The sequence below is a fragment of the Rhinolophus hipposideros genome (genome assembly GCF_964194185.1).
Source record: "Rhinolophus hipposideros genome assembly, chromosome: 8".
NCBI lineage: Eukaryota > Metazoa > Chordata > Mammalia > Chiroptera > Rhinolophidae > Rhinolophus > Rhinolophus hipposideros.
Window position 1 is genome coordinate 43,773,095 of NC_138054.1, and position 16,307 is coordinate 43,789,401.

The 16,307-nt window shown below is 37.0% G+C and overlaps 1 protein-coding gene across 2 annotated transcripts in view; it reads left to right on the forward strand.

The window, feature by feature from the left end:
* The window catches only part of PTGER3 (prostaglandin E receptor 3), a 64,913-nt gene extending 48,861 nt beyond the window's left edge, over nucleotides 1–16,052 (forward strand). The window contains exons 3-4 of one of the 2 annotated variants that reach the window (XM_081056892.1): nucleotides 9,987–10,078; nucleotides 15,060–16,052. In XM_081056892.1, coding sequence (XP_080913018.1) covers nucleotides 9,987–10,078; nucleotides 15,060–15,279 — 312 coding nt within the window. In that variant the 3' untranslated portion in view covers nucleotides 15,280–16,052. Of the gene's footprint in view, nucleotides 1–9,986; nucleotides 10,079–11,955 lie in introns of both variants that reach the window. The other variant, XM_081056893.1, reaches the window with a different exon arrangement.
* The last annotated feature ends 255 nt before the right edge of the window (nucleotides 16,053–16,307 follow it).

Here is a 16,307-nt window from a genome sequence, read left to right on the forward strand (position 1 = left end):
CCTCCTGGTTGTGAGAGCCAGGAAACTCCAGATGTGGAAAAAAAACAACCAAATTTAGTAAGGCAGAGAATGGCAAGGATGGTAAGGTTAGTCTCTAATGTACTGTCTTACAGATACAAATTAATTGTTCTTCCTCCTGCATGGTTTACCTATACAGAGCTAGGGAGCACATAAAAGATAAGGCAGGATGTGAATTTGACCAGGTGTGCATGTTTATCACTGAGCTTAAAGAAAGAAAATCTCCCTTCTCCATATACAGTGCTTCGTAAATCAGCCAGCAAATACTAATTAATGAGTGCCACTCTGTGCCAGACATCATGCTGGGCTCTGTAGAGAATATTTACAACACAGTTCCTGATTTTAAAGAGCTAGTGTCTTATTGAAAAGATCATTCATTCATTCATTCATTCAATAAATATTTGTTGAGTTCATCCTTTGTGCCAGGCACTATAATATTTGGGCGTAGATCAGAAATAAAACAGATATGAACCCTGCTTCCATGGAGCTTATAATCGGGTGATATTAACACGGCCTGTATCCAAATATCCCCATTTCTAGCAATATGTAGTTCTTTTCCTTTACTATCAAAGAATTCAAGCAAAAGTGGTATGGCACCCAAGTACTCATGGAGAAAGTGGGATTTGACTTAGCCCTTGAAAGAAAATTAGACTGTGCATATATAGTAAAAGGAGTGGGAGCCTGTTCTGGATGAGGAGAACTCTGGGGACAGTGTATTGGGTGTATTAGAGGGCAAAGAGTTGATTGATTGGTGGGCAGTGCAGGTCACTAAATTTGGGATTGGATCCCCTAACTCATTATCTAAGGTGTCTGCAGGGCCATTGTTGAGTGATTTAGGTTCTTTGGGATGTAAGATGTAGTACCACTCAGGTTAGCTCTAGCAACGGGTGTGTGGGGGTGTGTTGTAATGGATTATTATGGCCTGGAGTATGTAGGCTGGAATTAGAGGGCAGATCAGAAGGTCGAGAATCAACAATTGGAATAAATGGAATTCCATGTTAGTCCTCCACCATCATTGGACCTAGCTATTTTCTACCTGTTGAATTGTGTTTACATTACCAATTGCCAATTCTTTATCTCTACTGTCAAATAATTTCTTAGCTTCAGAATTTTTATTTGCTCAGTATCTGTTTCCTCATGGCTCTGGCCTGCTGCTAACTTTCTCATTTTCTTAACATTACCAACTTTGGATTCTCACGAAAGGAAATCTTTTTGCCTGGTCAGTTCATTGTTCCTAACTGGTCATACATATATCAGTGGCTAGCCTATGGCTTAGGTTTTCATACCTTGTCCAGTTTGGTATACCTGGGATGTACAGCACCCTGTTCAAATATGGCAGCCTATGGATGCTCCTTTAGCAGGGGTTATGTGTAGGGAAATTTCCCTTACAAGGGTCTATCAGTGAATCCGGCATAATGAATGATATGTCCAATGTAGCTGAAATAGTAATAGCTAATACGGTTTGAAAGCTTACTCTATGTCACTGTGTCAGGTTCTAGTCTAACCACTTCCTATATATTAACCCTTTTAATCCTACCAACAATGTTATGGGGTAATTACTACCATTGTTCCCATTTAACCGAGGAGGAAATTGAGCTCCAGCAAGTTCCATTAACTTGCTCATGGTCACACAGATAATAGATAGTAGAACCAGGATTGTACCAGGTAATATGTTTTTGAGTCTACTGTCTTCTATGCCCTGTGGCTAAATGTAGGATTTTATGAGGGATGGATTATAGAGTCTCTGTAGAGACTTGAGGCAGAGAAATCACTTAGGGGACTAAAGGAGGTGTCAGTGATACAGTGAGTGGGTAGAAAAGAAGGCACAAAGAAAGATGCAGAATGGTTAGGGAAGAAAGGACTTACCAGACATTTAAAAAAAAAAACAAAAAACAAGAATCACTTGTTTGGTGGTAAATTGGAATAGAGATTTTGAAATAAATACTTAAGTGAAACATATTATATGTGTTCATTCAGTGAAAGACAACTAGTTGGAAAAGAAATTAAAAGTTTCTTAGCCGTAGAAAAATGACTGATTGGCTATGTGGAAGTATAGTCTCTAAAGATTTTCTCAAATTCTATGGAAAAAAACTGTTACGTTCTTTCTCACGAGAAGCGTTTTACAGTCAAAATTTCCCTGCCTCTGGATATTCCCCACAAAAGGCTGGTTAGACTTTTAGGTTATTGAGATAGTCTGTTTTTTCATTTATATAATGTAGGTCAGAATTTTGAAGGGAAAACTCCTCTCCCCCCCTTTAATTTGTAGCATAAAATAAAATCTGTGGGACGAGATGCATCTTCAATGTGGATATTCAAGCTTCTCAGACGTAAGAGCCGATGTGCCAAGAACTCTAAGAGGTGCAGCAGAGAGAGGTGTGGAAAATAGTCCATGGGAGCCAGAGGCTAGAACAGCTAGGAGTCCAGGGCACTCCTCCCAGGAGGCATTTTGAACCTTGGACCCTTCTTCCTGCATCAGGTTTTTGGCTACCAATCATCAGTTCGTTATCCCCCCAAACTGTGTCAAAGTCTTAGACGCCTCTGAATGTGGTCACAGTTTCTGATCCCCCAGTTGCTGCCCAGCTCCACCCAATCTTAGTCCCACAGCGAAACACCAGTATAGTCAGCTGTACTCTCTGTCCTTCCTTGACTCTTAATCATTCAGGCCTCTGTCTTTGCTCATCGTTCCACCACCGCCCTACCAGTTCTTTCAAGCCCTGGACCTCAACACACCCATCACTTTATTTTCCCTGTCTCTAAATTCTTAGGGTAGCTACAATCTGTACTATTGTGAAGAAACCAGTGTTAACTGTATTTAAGGTCTGTTCTCGTTAGACTATATTTTAATGTTTTTAGAAGAGGGAAAAGACAGAACTTAAGAAGACCTTGGTTCAAACAGAAGTATTGGCGTTCACATGCCTAGTTAGTGTAATCTTGTTGGACATTGAGGCTGTAAAAACCCATAAGATGAAGTTCTACTGAGGAGAAGGTTGTAAGACATTAGGCACTGGGCTACCTCTTTTGTTTCTCTGAGAAGAGAGCAGGAAGGGCAGGCATGCCTTATCCATTGGAAGGGCTTGTTGACCATATGAAATAGCAGGACCTGGAATGGAAATGACTCCAAGACCAACAAGTGAATAATGACAGTACATAATGTGACAGATGTACACATTTCCTTAGAATTGGCTGGATAAAGATAGATGTCTATTTTTATCCCTTATATAGAATAATTAACTGAGTGATTTTTTTTTTTATCAGAAAGCAATATTTTTACAGTTAGATAATGAATTAAGAGGCAAAGACCTAGTTTCTGGTCCTGGTTCTAGGTCTAGACTTGAGCAAATCACTTAACTTCACTGAGTCTTAATGTTTTTCACCTATAAAATGAAAATAATATCCATGTACTTACAGACACTCTCGGTAAAAACTCATAAAAATTATACATTTAAACGTCCAATAGTAATTAAGCCGCATTGTGGCAGGTCTGGCCCAGTCAACAGGAATAAAAACAGATAAACATCTCTGTCCCTGTGGGGCTCATTAACTAGTACAATCGACCAGGTCACACTGATACATTTTTAGCTTTTCACTCTGCTCAGTTATCCACAATTTTTTTTTTCAATAAAACAAGTGTTTACTGAATAACTGTTGTACTTTAGTGGTGTTTATAATTGGATGAAATCTACAGATTGATTATTGGGCCCTATGATGGGTTGAACAGAAATAAGGAAGCTGAATTCCAGACAGGATTTTGCTGCAAGCTAGCTTTGTGACTATAAAAAAATAACTTTGCCTTATACATCCCTCTGTAAATGAGAGTTGGATTGTGTGATCTCCAAGACTCCTTATAGCTTTAACATATGCAGTGTTACTTCCTCTCACAGGGTCAGCACCCTTTTGGTGACAGCTGGCCTGGTGCCTGAGAATTCTCCAGCTCTCAGGATATACCTTGAAAATTCTACCAAATTAGGTGTTGGCAAAAGTCACCATGTCATACTCTAGAAGTGTGTAGTCTCTTTATGCTCCACATCATACCATGAGAACATACCATGAGAATATCCATGGTTACATCTCACCTAACCATATTAGTGATTATATGCCACTTTCTGCCACTCTCTTGTTATTTCAATTGTTTCCCTCGAGTACACATTTCTTCAAGGCAGGAATCAAGACACGCATAATACATGTTATTTTCTGGATCAGGTAAAACTAATTGGGTATCAGAAAACTGGATTGGCATTTGAACATTCTAAAATGATCCGTATTTCCCTCCTGGAATAGGTCAAATTCTGCCTGTACAGATTTATATTATTACTTTGACCAATTAACCCCTTTTATATATCATGAAAATATAAAATGTCAGCCCTCATCAGAATGATTTGTTCATCCAGATTAACAAAGTCTTGTTATACTTATATAAAAAGAGAGTGACAATGTGGTAAATATTAGATCTTAATATGCAGTACAGGTATATCTAGCCCAAGTATTATGATGCCAGAGAGATGACAATAAATACCCAAAGTTTCCAAGAGCCTAGTTTTACAGTCAAAGGGATGAAATCCAACTATAGGGGGTTGGAGACAGTGAAGCAGTGTATAGTTAGCATGTATTCTGGAACCAGACTGCCTGCATTTGAAGCCATGCTCTGCTACTTACCGTGGGTGACCCTGGACAAGTTACTTTATCTCTCTGAGCCTTTGTTTCCTCATTTGTCAAGAGAAGATGATGATACTGTCAATTTTAAAGAATAAAATAAACTAATATTTGTAAAATGATTAGAACAGTGCCTGACAAAGAGAAAGTACTTTAGAATTTGGGGTTATTATTTAGGAGAGGGTTGAAGAGAGAGGACATAGGAGTAATTGATACATCACAGAGAGAAGCTGATGGTAAAGGGAGGTAAGAAATTGGACCACACTTACAGAAAGAGGAAAAAAATCAAGCAGTTAAGCACAGGTGTTTCTGTGTATTTTATTTCCCAAGATAAGGGAAGTGTAAAATATTTGAAGGTGGATGGAATGGAGCCAGTGAACAGAAAGACGGAAGAGGAATGGTATAGCTGTGGAGTCAGGATGATGTGTATCCAGGACACAAGTAACTAGAGATGCTGGGAGGTTAAGTAACTATCAAATAGTTTTCTCTGTATTCCTCAGGAATCCAGCTAGCCTTTCTAATATGCTACTAAGGAAGCACTGAAATTCTGAAGACAATGCAGACAACCATACCCCTCGGCTGTTCAGGATCAGGCAGTGGATGGGGAGAAATTAGTGAGCTGATGTGAGGTGAGCAGAAAGAACTCTAATGACATGCTAAAGAGTAGCTACAGCCCTGTGGTGCAGCTGGATCATTCTGAAAGAAACCTCACAGGCAGCCCAACAGTGTTCACTAGACAGAGGCAGAGTGGCTCCAGGAACACAGGCATCAGGCATCCTCAGGCAGCTGAAGGACCACCAACAAGCCATAGTAGTAGACCAAGCAACAGGGCTGCATTCAGGTGTCTGTAGAGTAACCCCTCATGTCAATCTTGCCATAATTGCCACAGGAAAATCATTCGATCCAAGAGTCAAATTCAAATTGGAGATCATACACACACACACACACACACACAAACACACACACACACACACACACACACATCCTCTTTTCTATCTTAACTGGAATCTTTAATATCCTGTAATAATATGGCTTAGTAAATACAGCTGCATTAACTGAAATCTTTGGGCTCTCATATCCAGAGACTGGACCAGTTTTGCTAGCAGATTGGGTATCATAAATATTTGGCAGTTTGGGAAAAACACTATGAGCTTAGCTGAAACAGAAGAAAGAGGATTGATTTTGAGCAGGAAGATCTTGGGCACCATCAAGGACACCGTCTTCATGGTGGTGAGAGCTAAGGTGTCTAAGAAAGGCCCGCTAGTACCTCTGCATCCTACACCCTCAGGAAAGAGCCATGTGGGTGAAAGTCCATGTATTAAAGGAGTAAAGCAATAAATGGAACTAAGTGTGAAAGAGTTTGGCATCACCTGACATATGGTGGGTTCTTCACACGTGTTTCTACCTTTTCTCCCTTCCACCTAAGGTAATACCCTTTTTAAATACAGATGAATACAGATGAAACAGTTTTGTGCTTAGCTAAAGGATTCCAGTCATCAGTACCAGGAGTGGAGAACACTCCTTATTGGACACTCTCCCTAGAGTTCCTCAATCTATGCACACAGGCAGCTTCCTCCTCTACCAGATAAACTTAACTTGCCAAATATTTGCTTGGAAGTGTCCCCCATAAAGTTAGAGTCCATTTCTGTAAGTGTTGTCCAATTTCTTACCTCCCTTTACCATCAGTTTCTCTCTGTGATGTACTATATACCTGTTCTGTGTACCCATGCCCAGCTTCTGCTTGTTTCGCTGCTAACTGCTCACACTGAGACCTCCAAAGGCTCACTCATGGGCAGAAACAGAATGAAGCCTAAGACTTTCATTCATGCCTAAGGCAGCAATGACTGATGGAAGTTGGTGTAGAAATCCCTGACCCCTTGTCTAGAGATGGGACAAATTTCGAAGTATAACTTATACTCCCAGATTTCTCAAAGATTCAAACCGAGGCTGAATCACCTAAATGTTCACCCTTGTTTGGCTTCTTCTCCTAATTTATTCTACTTTCCCACTCCCTTACTGTTTTTTCCTGGGAGCACATTTTAAAAAAATCACTGGCATGCAAAGCCTTGACTCAGGATCTACTTCTAGAAATACTCACTCTAAGATAGACTTCATTCAGTTATTCATTCATTCATACACTCACTCAAAAAAGTTCACTCAGTCTAGTGAAGAAGAGTGACACATGGTTAGGTGAGATGTAACCATGGATATTCTCATGGTATGATGAGGAGCATAAAGAGACTACACACTTCTAGAGCCAAGGGAAACTTAAAATATGAGCATATCATCAGACCTGGTAAAGTACTTTACACCAGGTAAGTCCTTATGTGTGCTAGAAAGTTTGGTCAGTCTTTGGTCTCATAACACTGACCATGGAGGAGAGCCAACCATTTGCTTAGAATTCTATTTTAGTCACAAACATTTATTGGGTTCTACTATGAATCAGAGCATGAAAAACTGACAGACCAATAAGTACAATCTGATAAATACATATTGAATAATGCATACAATACTATGAAATATGATAGAAAGGATGATACTTTTCTAAGAAAATGAAAGGCTGGGTCGCCAAGGATAAGTCTAATTAATTCTGGACAGAAGTAGAGAGAGGAATTTTAGAAAGGGAATAGCAAACTCTACAGTAATTAGGCAAGAAAGAGCATTGGCACGTTTCTCTCTCTCTCTCTCTCTCTCTCTCTCTCTCTCTCTCTCTCTCGCTCGCTCTCTCTCTCTCTTTTTAACATTTTTTAAAATTAGTTTTAGGTGCACAAAACAATGTAATAGTTAGACATTTATCATTTATATCCCTCTCACAGTGACAACCCCCTCCCCACATCCACTGCCCCTCTGACATTGCATACAGCCATTACATTTCCACTGCCTCTATTCCTAATGCTGTACTCCGCTTCTTGTAACCATATATATATATATATACACACACACATATATAAAATTGTAGCTGACATTCATTATTGTTCAGCTTCTTGAAGAGTGAGTAGCTTAGAGGATCAAAGCAAAGTCCATACAAGGAGGAGAGGCAGGAGGTAAACCTGGGGGTATAGGGAGAAGCAGCTCAGTGGTGGGCCTTAGGTCCTTCAGAGCTTTATTCAGTGGTAATGGGGCACCTTCAAAGATATTTAGAACTTGCCAAGATTTGCCTTAGAAACAATAGGAAAGATGTGTTCAAGAGAAGAAAGACTCAGATCAGAAACACAGGTTAGTTAGAAAGCTGATACTAGATTAAATCGTATATAATTTCCAATATCCAACCATTTTGACCCAACAAAAATGAGACTTTCATGGAGTTCAAACTGATACATTAGCCAAGAAGAATGAAGCACAAAGATTGGTGACAAGGGATGAAATAAAACAGACACATAGGAAAGAAAATTGACATGAAATGAATGATCCACTGGCTTCGAGCAGAGTAAGCTGCAGAAATGAGGTGTGACTGATGTGAATGATGATGGAGTGAATCATGAAAAGTATCCGTAAGAGAGACAGGGCCCACCAGAGAAGTAATAGGGAATCATTCCACATTTCAGAACCCCTGGTTCTTCACTTATCACCTTGCAGTCCTCATTTCTTTAGTTCTGTCTTTTTCTGCTACTTGATACTGTGAAGGCCCGTGATATCCCTGCAGTTGTATCTGCTCCTAAAGTTGATCCAGCAAATAATGCAACCCCCAGTGCACTCACTTAGTTAAAGCAAGTCTCTAAATAAGAGCCTAAGCAGCATAATATCAGGAAGAGAAAACTTGTGGTCTTCTAGCTCAGGAACCCAGCTAGATTGTTCTTTAACATACAAAGGGTCTTCTCAGACAGGGGAATCTGAAAGACTCAGAGAATAAATAGGAAAACCTGTTTTTTGTTTTTTTTCTACTCTGACCTCAACTCTCTTCCAGAGCCACAATTTTTCTATAAAAAGTGCCACTAAACTTTTTATGTTTGCTCTGAAATAGGTATTGGCTAACGTGTAATTTTTGTTGCAAAGACATGCCATTTTATTTTCCTTCAAATAACATTGCCTTCTTAAAAGAGAAATGATCAATTTGCTTAATGCTGTCAAGAATTGCAGCATTACATGTCTGTCTAGACATCTTGTGTAATGTCATGCCACTTGGGATGGGCATGCTGTTTAAGATGATCTTAACTCAACTTCTGAGGTAAAAACGGATTCTAGGAATCCAATATAAAAGATAGACTAAGGAAATATTGCATTCCATTTTTTTCTTGTAACAATTTGTTAGAAGAATTTGTTACCAGAATTACTTCATTTTGCTATTTCTTGTAAGAGAATTACCAAGAAATGCATAAAAAAGAAATATTTTTCAGTATTAAAAAAATTTTTTTATTGCATCCGGTGAATTTAAGCTCTTATTTGGAGAATGTTGAGGGGTTGGCTTCAGGGTCAATTACACAGCATTGGTCATTTATGCCAGAAATACTTATGGACCATGATCTGTGTGCCAGGCACTGTGAGAGCTGCTGGAGACACAGTGGTAAGAAGAACCAGGCACAGAACTTGAAACTTGTAGCTGAGCAATAATGGCAAATATTAAACAGTCACACAAATAACTATTAATTCCAAACTACGAGTTCCTGAAAGGAAAATAATGGATAACACAGAGTAGGGGACCGTCCTAGTCACGGCATATTCTCTGAGGAAGTGATTTTCCAAGCTGAGATCTGAAGAATGAGTAAAAGTCAGCTCAGGTGATTAGAGAATGGACCAGCACTCTCGGAAGAAGAAACTTCCAATGCAAAGCCCTAAGGAAGGAAGGAGGATGACACTGTTCATGAAGTTCATAGAAGGCCTGAACACACAAGAGCAAAAGGGCAAAAGAACTAAAACAGAGCTGGAGTTGCCACTAGAGACTAGACCAAACAGGACCTTGACGGTCATATTAAGAATTCTGGTCTTTATGTGAAGAAAAACAGGAAGTCACCAAAAGCTGAAGAGTGGTAGAATTAGATTTACCTATACCCATCATTTGAAGCCAGTGAGTTTCCATTCAGCATTTAACAAGTGTTGTGATAACTGCTTTAGTGATTCAGAAATCATATAAGACATGGTCTCTGCTCTCAATATCCGGTGGGAGGAAATAGAGTGTGAGTCAAAGCGAAGCATGGAAGCAGGAACGAGATAGTCTTGGGAAGATAATAGCTAAAGCATCTTTACTTACTTCATGATAGCCAAAGTGAGCTGATGCACAGAGTTTGTTTTTGCTTTTCTTTGAAAATGTTTAAGGAAGTGTCATTGACAAAAGAAGTTGTGATCAATAATTCTGTCCACTGAAACCTTCTGTCTGTTCACAGATCAGGCACCACACAAGCAACTATGCATCCAGCTCCACTTCCTTACCCCACCGGTGTTCCTCCACCTTGATGGGAAGTGACCATTTGGAAAGGTGAGATTTAGGAGTTGCCTGGGTTTACCGCATAGCCTTCCACCATCTCTCTGTTCTGATCTGAGCTTGTGCTACAAAGGCAGAATATTTCTAAGAATTAAAATGGAAATGAAGAGTGCATATCTGATTAAGGAGGACTAGATTGCTTAGAGGAGCTGTTGTTGTTTTTATAATTTCACTTAAATTTCATCCAACTAAGAACTTTCTGAAACTGGCTCCAGTCTGATCTTGTGACTGATCAACTCTCGAGGTGAAAGAGCCTGCTTGTCACTGATTTTTTTATGGTAAGCACGGTTTTCAGGAGTATTTTAAGGCAAAGCTACCCCTGTTTTAAGTAGACATCAGATCTCAGTGTGTTCACAATATGGTTAGCATACTCTTGCTTGCCCTTTTGATTGGACCTTTTTGTATAAAACGTATTTCAATGAAAGAACACTCTAGAAAGCAGAGCATAATATCAAATGTGACGCACAGTTGGCCATGTTAAATTTTGAACATTAGTGTTCTTCCTCAAACACCTCATTTCAATATTTCTGTTATTGACTGTAGGGCTGATTGAATGAATAACCTCTGAGTATTATTGCTTGTGTGATCTTTTTTTTTTAAATAAGAGAATGTGAAAAGTCCCATGCTTTGCTTTTCAAATAATTTGAACTCAATTTAATGGAAAGTCAGTGTGTTCATTTTATTCATTCCCTGGATAAGGCCAGGTATAATAACTCCTCTACTCAGCAAAAGTTGTTATGAGGGATGTGGACATTCAAGTAACTCAATTTGTTTGGCCATTTGTTCTCCCATGGTTGAGGTAACTGAAAGATAATCACATCTGTTCTTCAGAGGAAAATAACTGCGTTTTTCAATAGAGATATAGTGTGCATCATTTTAGTATATTTCTTTCTCTTCTTTTCCCCCTGTACTTTAACTTGATTTTGTTTTACATATTTATGATAACATTATATATGCACTATTGTATCTGGTTTTTATTTCATAAGTAAAATAAGCATTCCTCAGACTATTAACAAATTATTATTATTATTTTTAACAAATTATTTTAAAGTGATTTTAATATTTATATAACAGTCTATGCGTTTACTTAATCATAATCTGTGCTCAAATTTGGCACGATGGTAATTTACTGAAAGACTGAAATGCAGAGGGTTTTTTTAAAAATATATATTTGTGATTGTTTTACCATAAGTCTATTTTTTAATTTATTTATTGGTTACCATAAGTTTAAGGAATAAATAATATATAAATTTTTATTATTTATTTATTTTTTAAACAGGCATTTCATTTATTTCAACATCATCACTAGGATTATATGTAAAATTTTAATATTCTTCCAAGATACATAGAGTCAGACTGCTTTCCAAAAGAATTACAGAGATTTTGAATTTCCACCAGCAATGTGTGCGAGTTTCTGCTTTGCTTCATTTTTACCAGCACTCTAAGTTATCTTATAAAACATACCTACACAATCCTTTGTTGGTTTGATAGAAGAAAAAAATGTGTTTCATAGCTATTTAAATCTACATTCCTCCTTATATTTTTATGGGGTATAGCTATATACTGATTGGGGCTTGTTTTAATGGCAGCATTATTTGACCATTCGATGTGTCTACAATTGATATAGCTTCATGATTTGATTATTCTAAATGGCAAACTTGGAAACCAGAAAAATTACTCAGAAAAAAAGCATATACTTAGCATAATTAAATGATCCAGAGACTTAAGTGATTCAAAATCCAGTTATTTCAGTTACTTTTAGTTTATGTCTAACACATTTATATTTTTTACTCCTTACACCATACAAAAAAAAAGAAGAAGAAGAAGGAACCCTATTCATGCATATTACATCTTTTTCTCTATTCTAACAGATAATGAAAGAACAGAGATGGACTTTTTATTGCAATTCCTGCTTTCCTGAGTTTGTGCATTTCTTCCCACCTGAGAAGAATTTTATATTTTGATTTAGATTGTTCATTTTTATCTTTTCTTATTTTGATGTTTTTTATCCTCATCAGTAATACTCACTGAGACCAGGGTTATTATTATAACCCATGCCTCTAAATGCTAAATTGGCTTCTTGGACTGGATTTAAGTACCCGTTTAAGAAGTTGGGCAGAATTTCACAGAAGATGATTGGTGAAAAAGGAAAAAAACCATCTTCCAGGAATGTGTTGCCAACTTCAAATCATTACCTGAGTCTCAACCAATGTGGACATCTTTACATTTCTGTGGTTGTTTTGATTTTACAAGGAGTTTGAAAAATCAGTATAAGTTGTTGATAATGTAAAGTCACATATGGAAAGCAAAAATGCAACAGGACATAAACTTGAGACAGAAAAGGATCGAATCGAAGGCAAGACTATATACCATGACAACAGACATTTATGCAAAATGTGTGACTAATGTTTTGGAGAGGTTGTGTCCCAGGCTAAGCTTGAAGCCAAGGTCCTTATGTCTGTATTCTGGTTATGTGTCATTTAGTAACTCAGGAATCAGCTTAATTGTTATTTCTCTGTCTTTGAAGACTGAAAGGAGTGATGCAGCTAGGGTTCTCTGGAGGAGGCATAGAAGACAATGATGCAGCTAGATGATTAGCCGTTGAGTTAAAGCAATAAAAAATCCAGGCACAGCCTTCTGATAACACCTCTATCAATTCAGGATTTCTTCAAATTTATTCTCCGGTGGCATACAAAAAGGCAAAATTAAGAAGTGACAGTTATCAAATACTAAATTTTGTTACTATCTTATGAAAGAAAGAAATCTATTTTATCTTAACTGAAATAAGAAATCCTGTGGACTTTTAAAAAGTACTTCGAGTCATCTAATATCTTTCAGCTAATATGATCTTACGTGCTTATAAGTTCAATCAGCCTTTCTTTCTGTGGCCTTTTCTTTCCTTCCTTTCTCTCTCCTTCCCCTTCCTCTCTTCACTCAACACATACTTATCGAGTGTCCCTTCTTTAGGAGCTGTACTAAGGAAGGGACGTGCTATCACCTACAAGGACATCTTGGGAAGAAATTATAATATGGTATCAGTGGTTTTGCCGTAAGAGCCTATAATGTGACACCATTGTCATTTCTACCAACTAAATTAAGCCAAAATAGTTGATTCACTTCTGTTAAATAATTGAACCAGTTGTGAATTAGCTGTAAACTATAATTCTTTTCATTCAAACCTGTATTTGAAAATACCTTATGGGAAAACACAAAACAGATGCTGTACACAATCCCTTAATTCAGGTTTAAATTCACCAAATTTTATTGAGCAAGTAGAATTTGCCAACCATCATAGGAGTGTGCATGCCAGCACGTCTGTCTGTCCATCCATCTTTGTGGTTGTCTAGCTGTCATCGATTATTTCAGTTTTACAAAAGAGGGTAAAGTTTACAGAGAGCTTGTCCAATGTCACATGGCTAATATAACTAAGAAATCAGATCCAAGTTCAAGTATTTTGAGTCCAGGTTGACTGTTCTCCCTATAGCACAGTAGGATGTGAGATTTGCTACAATGCTATTCCATTTATAAAACAATGTGATGTAGTAATAAAAGCATGGGTTCTGGAATAAAACTTGGATTTAAATCTGGCTGTGCCGCTCACTAGCTCTATGACCTTGACAAAGTTCATTAATCTCATATAGTCTCAATGAATTAACCTATAATACAATGCTAATAATAGTTATACATGGAGTTATTGTGATAATGTATGTAAAGTGAGTGTAACATAATAGGTACTCAGTAAGTGTTAAGTGTGATTATTTCTTTATCCAGACTTATCTCCAACTATATAATATGATCTCAATTTCAACTATAGAGTGGCTTCCTGACTGTGTGGGTTTAAATGTCCTGGACAGAATCAACTTCAGATCTCTGGATGCTAGTCTTCTTGTTTATAATACTTCACGATTATTTTTTAACTGTGCAAAGCCTGCCCATCTTCCACATGTTCAAATCTCTCCTTGTCTTTAGGCCTTGAACACTTTAAGTATCTGTGTTCTCATCTCTATCCCTAACTCTGAAGTCACCATAGTGCTCATTTTGGTGATTATTGTATTTTTCCTTAAATATTTTCATTAATTTCTTTTTCTCTTGACAAAATTCTATTTCATGGTGGTCAGGACCCTTTTCTTATATTTTCCTCATAGGTCTCTTAGCACTAGTCCTGTATCTGACACCAAGAAAGATGCCATTTGTTAGGTAAATTCTCAATGAAGGAACAATTTATGTACAAGATTAACAGTTGCAAATTTCAATGAATGTGATAGGAAGCCCTTTGTTTCCATGTTGTTGTTCAACTTGGGAAACTTTATGTTAAACTTTCCTGATTTAAAAATGTTATATCCAGGGAGAATAGTCACATGCAGTTTAATATAATAATTTTTATTGAAGTTCTAGATGTGAAAGTAATAAAGTAATAAAATGATTGGAAAAGTTTGAAAAAGAATGACTAGTTGGTGATGATATTTCTCAGACAATTAGGAATGATCTTTGTCCAATTATTTTGAAATCTGATATACAGACAGTATATTTCAGTATGAAATACTTTCAGTACTTCTGTTTTTAATCCACAGAAATGTATCCATTGCATACTAAATTCACCCCAAAATAACACGCTCTATGACATCAAATATTCTGGATTATGATTCAGTAATACACTGAATAAATACTGATTTTTAACAGGTGCCTTCATTTTATTTTCTTTAGTATTGTCAATAAACATAGATTCCCATAATTATATAATGAGGTTATATTGAGGATAGGACTAAACTCCAGAATAAAATAAATTTCTTAGCAACTCTGACAAAAAATGCTACATGCGGAGAAATGGTGCTTAATCTACGTTTTATTGTAATTATAGTAATTGCTATAAGTCTCTTTGGGATCATATGCAAAACAAATTTGTGGTATTAATATGCTGTTATGAGTGGGCTGTATAGACCAGGTTCCTGATAACATATATTCTGTGTAATTTTAGACCTATGGCTTTTGCATTGGAAGAAATGAACTGCCTAACCCACCTCCCTCCTACTGCAGAGCCAGTGCTTTCATACAATACACTGAAACCCAATGTGAAACAAAACAAACAAACAAACAAACAAACAACCCAGCTGTGCTGCTTCCAAGAGAGGATGGACCAGAGTGATTGGAAGAGGCATGCCAAGCCATGCCAAGATCTTAGAGCTAGGGAGAGGTAAGAAACCAGGGAATGTTTAGGGTCAGAAGATTGAGCTTCCATCAGAAGCTATATTTATCCAAATTATCCCAAGGAGGGAGGAGAAAATTAGTCATTATCTTTTTATTTGTAAATGTGTATATGTGTCTTACAGTTATAAGTGAACTTTGGTCCATGAAATATATAAAAATTCAGGCAGAGTTGAATTGAGCCACTTTACTGTCTACAAGAATGACTTAAAAATTAAATAAATAATGAAATCCAGGTTATAAGGAAACTACATAAACTACTTAGAACAAAAATTTATCACCATCCTCAGTAGTTGGAAGAACATTCAAAAGGAACCTGTTGTTAAGATAATTGTAATTATTTAGGTACCTTAAGGATCTGTATAAAATATACTTGCTCGATATACTTTTAATTATGAAAAATGTTTACTTGCTGTCTTAAAAATATGTGTGCTCATTTTTCTTTAATCCAGGCTTTTACTGAATTTTTATTAATTCAAAACATCTCTAGGCTCATCCCATGGATAAAAGTGTTTCTTTGTTTCATTTATGTTCTAAGGTTTTGTTTTGGTTTAATTATATGAAACATTTTTTTATAAAAAATAATTTGTACAATATGTATTTTTAAGAGCTTTTGTAGTATTTCTTTTCTTTTTTAAAAAATATTCAACCATATTGTAAGCTCCTTGTGGGCAGGACCCATATTTTATCTATCTCTTGTACCTACAGAATCCAACACAGTGTTAAACACATAGAAATTGCTCAATAAAAATTTGATGGAGAGTCTAAGTGACCAGACTGCAATCTATGTGAGTGATACTGAAGACAGCTAGGTATGCACACTGTGGGCAAGGGTGGTGGTTAGTTGACAGTTGATTCTTATTTTCTAATCCTCTTTAATGTGGTGCCATTTTGGTCAGTCTTTATACTTAAGCATACAAGGGAGTCTTCTTTAGACTTTTTGAATTAAACAACTAAATATTTGTTAAATATGGAATAGTTGCAGTTAGAAAAAGGATAAATGAGATAAATAAAAACCTGC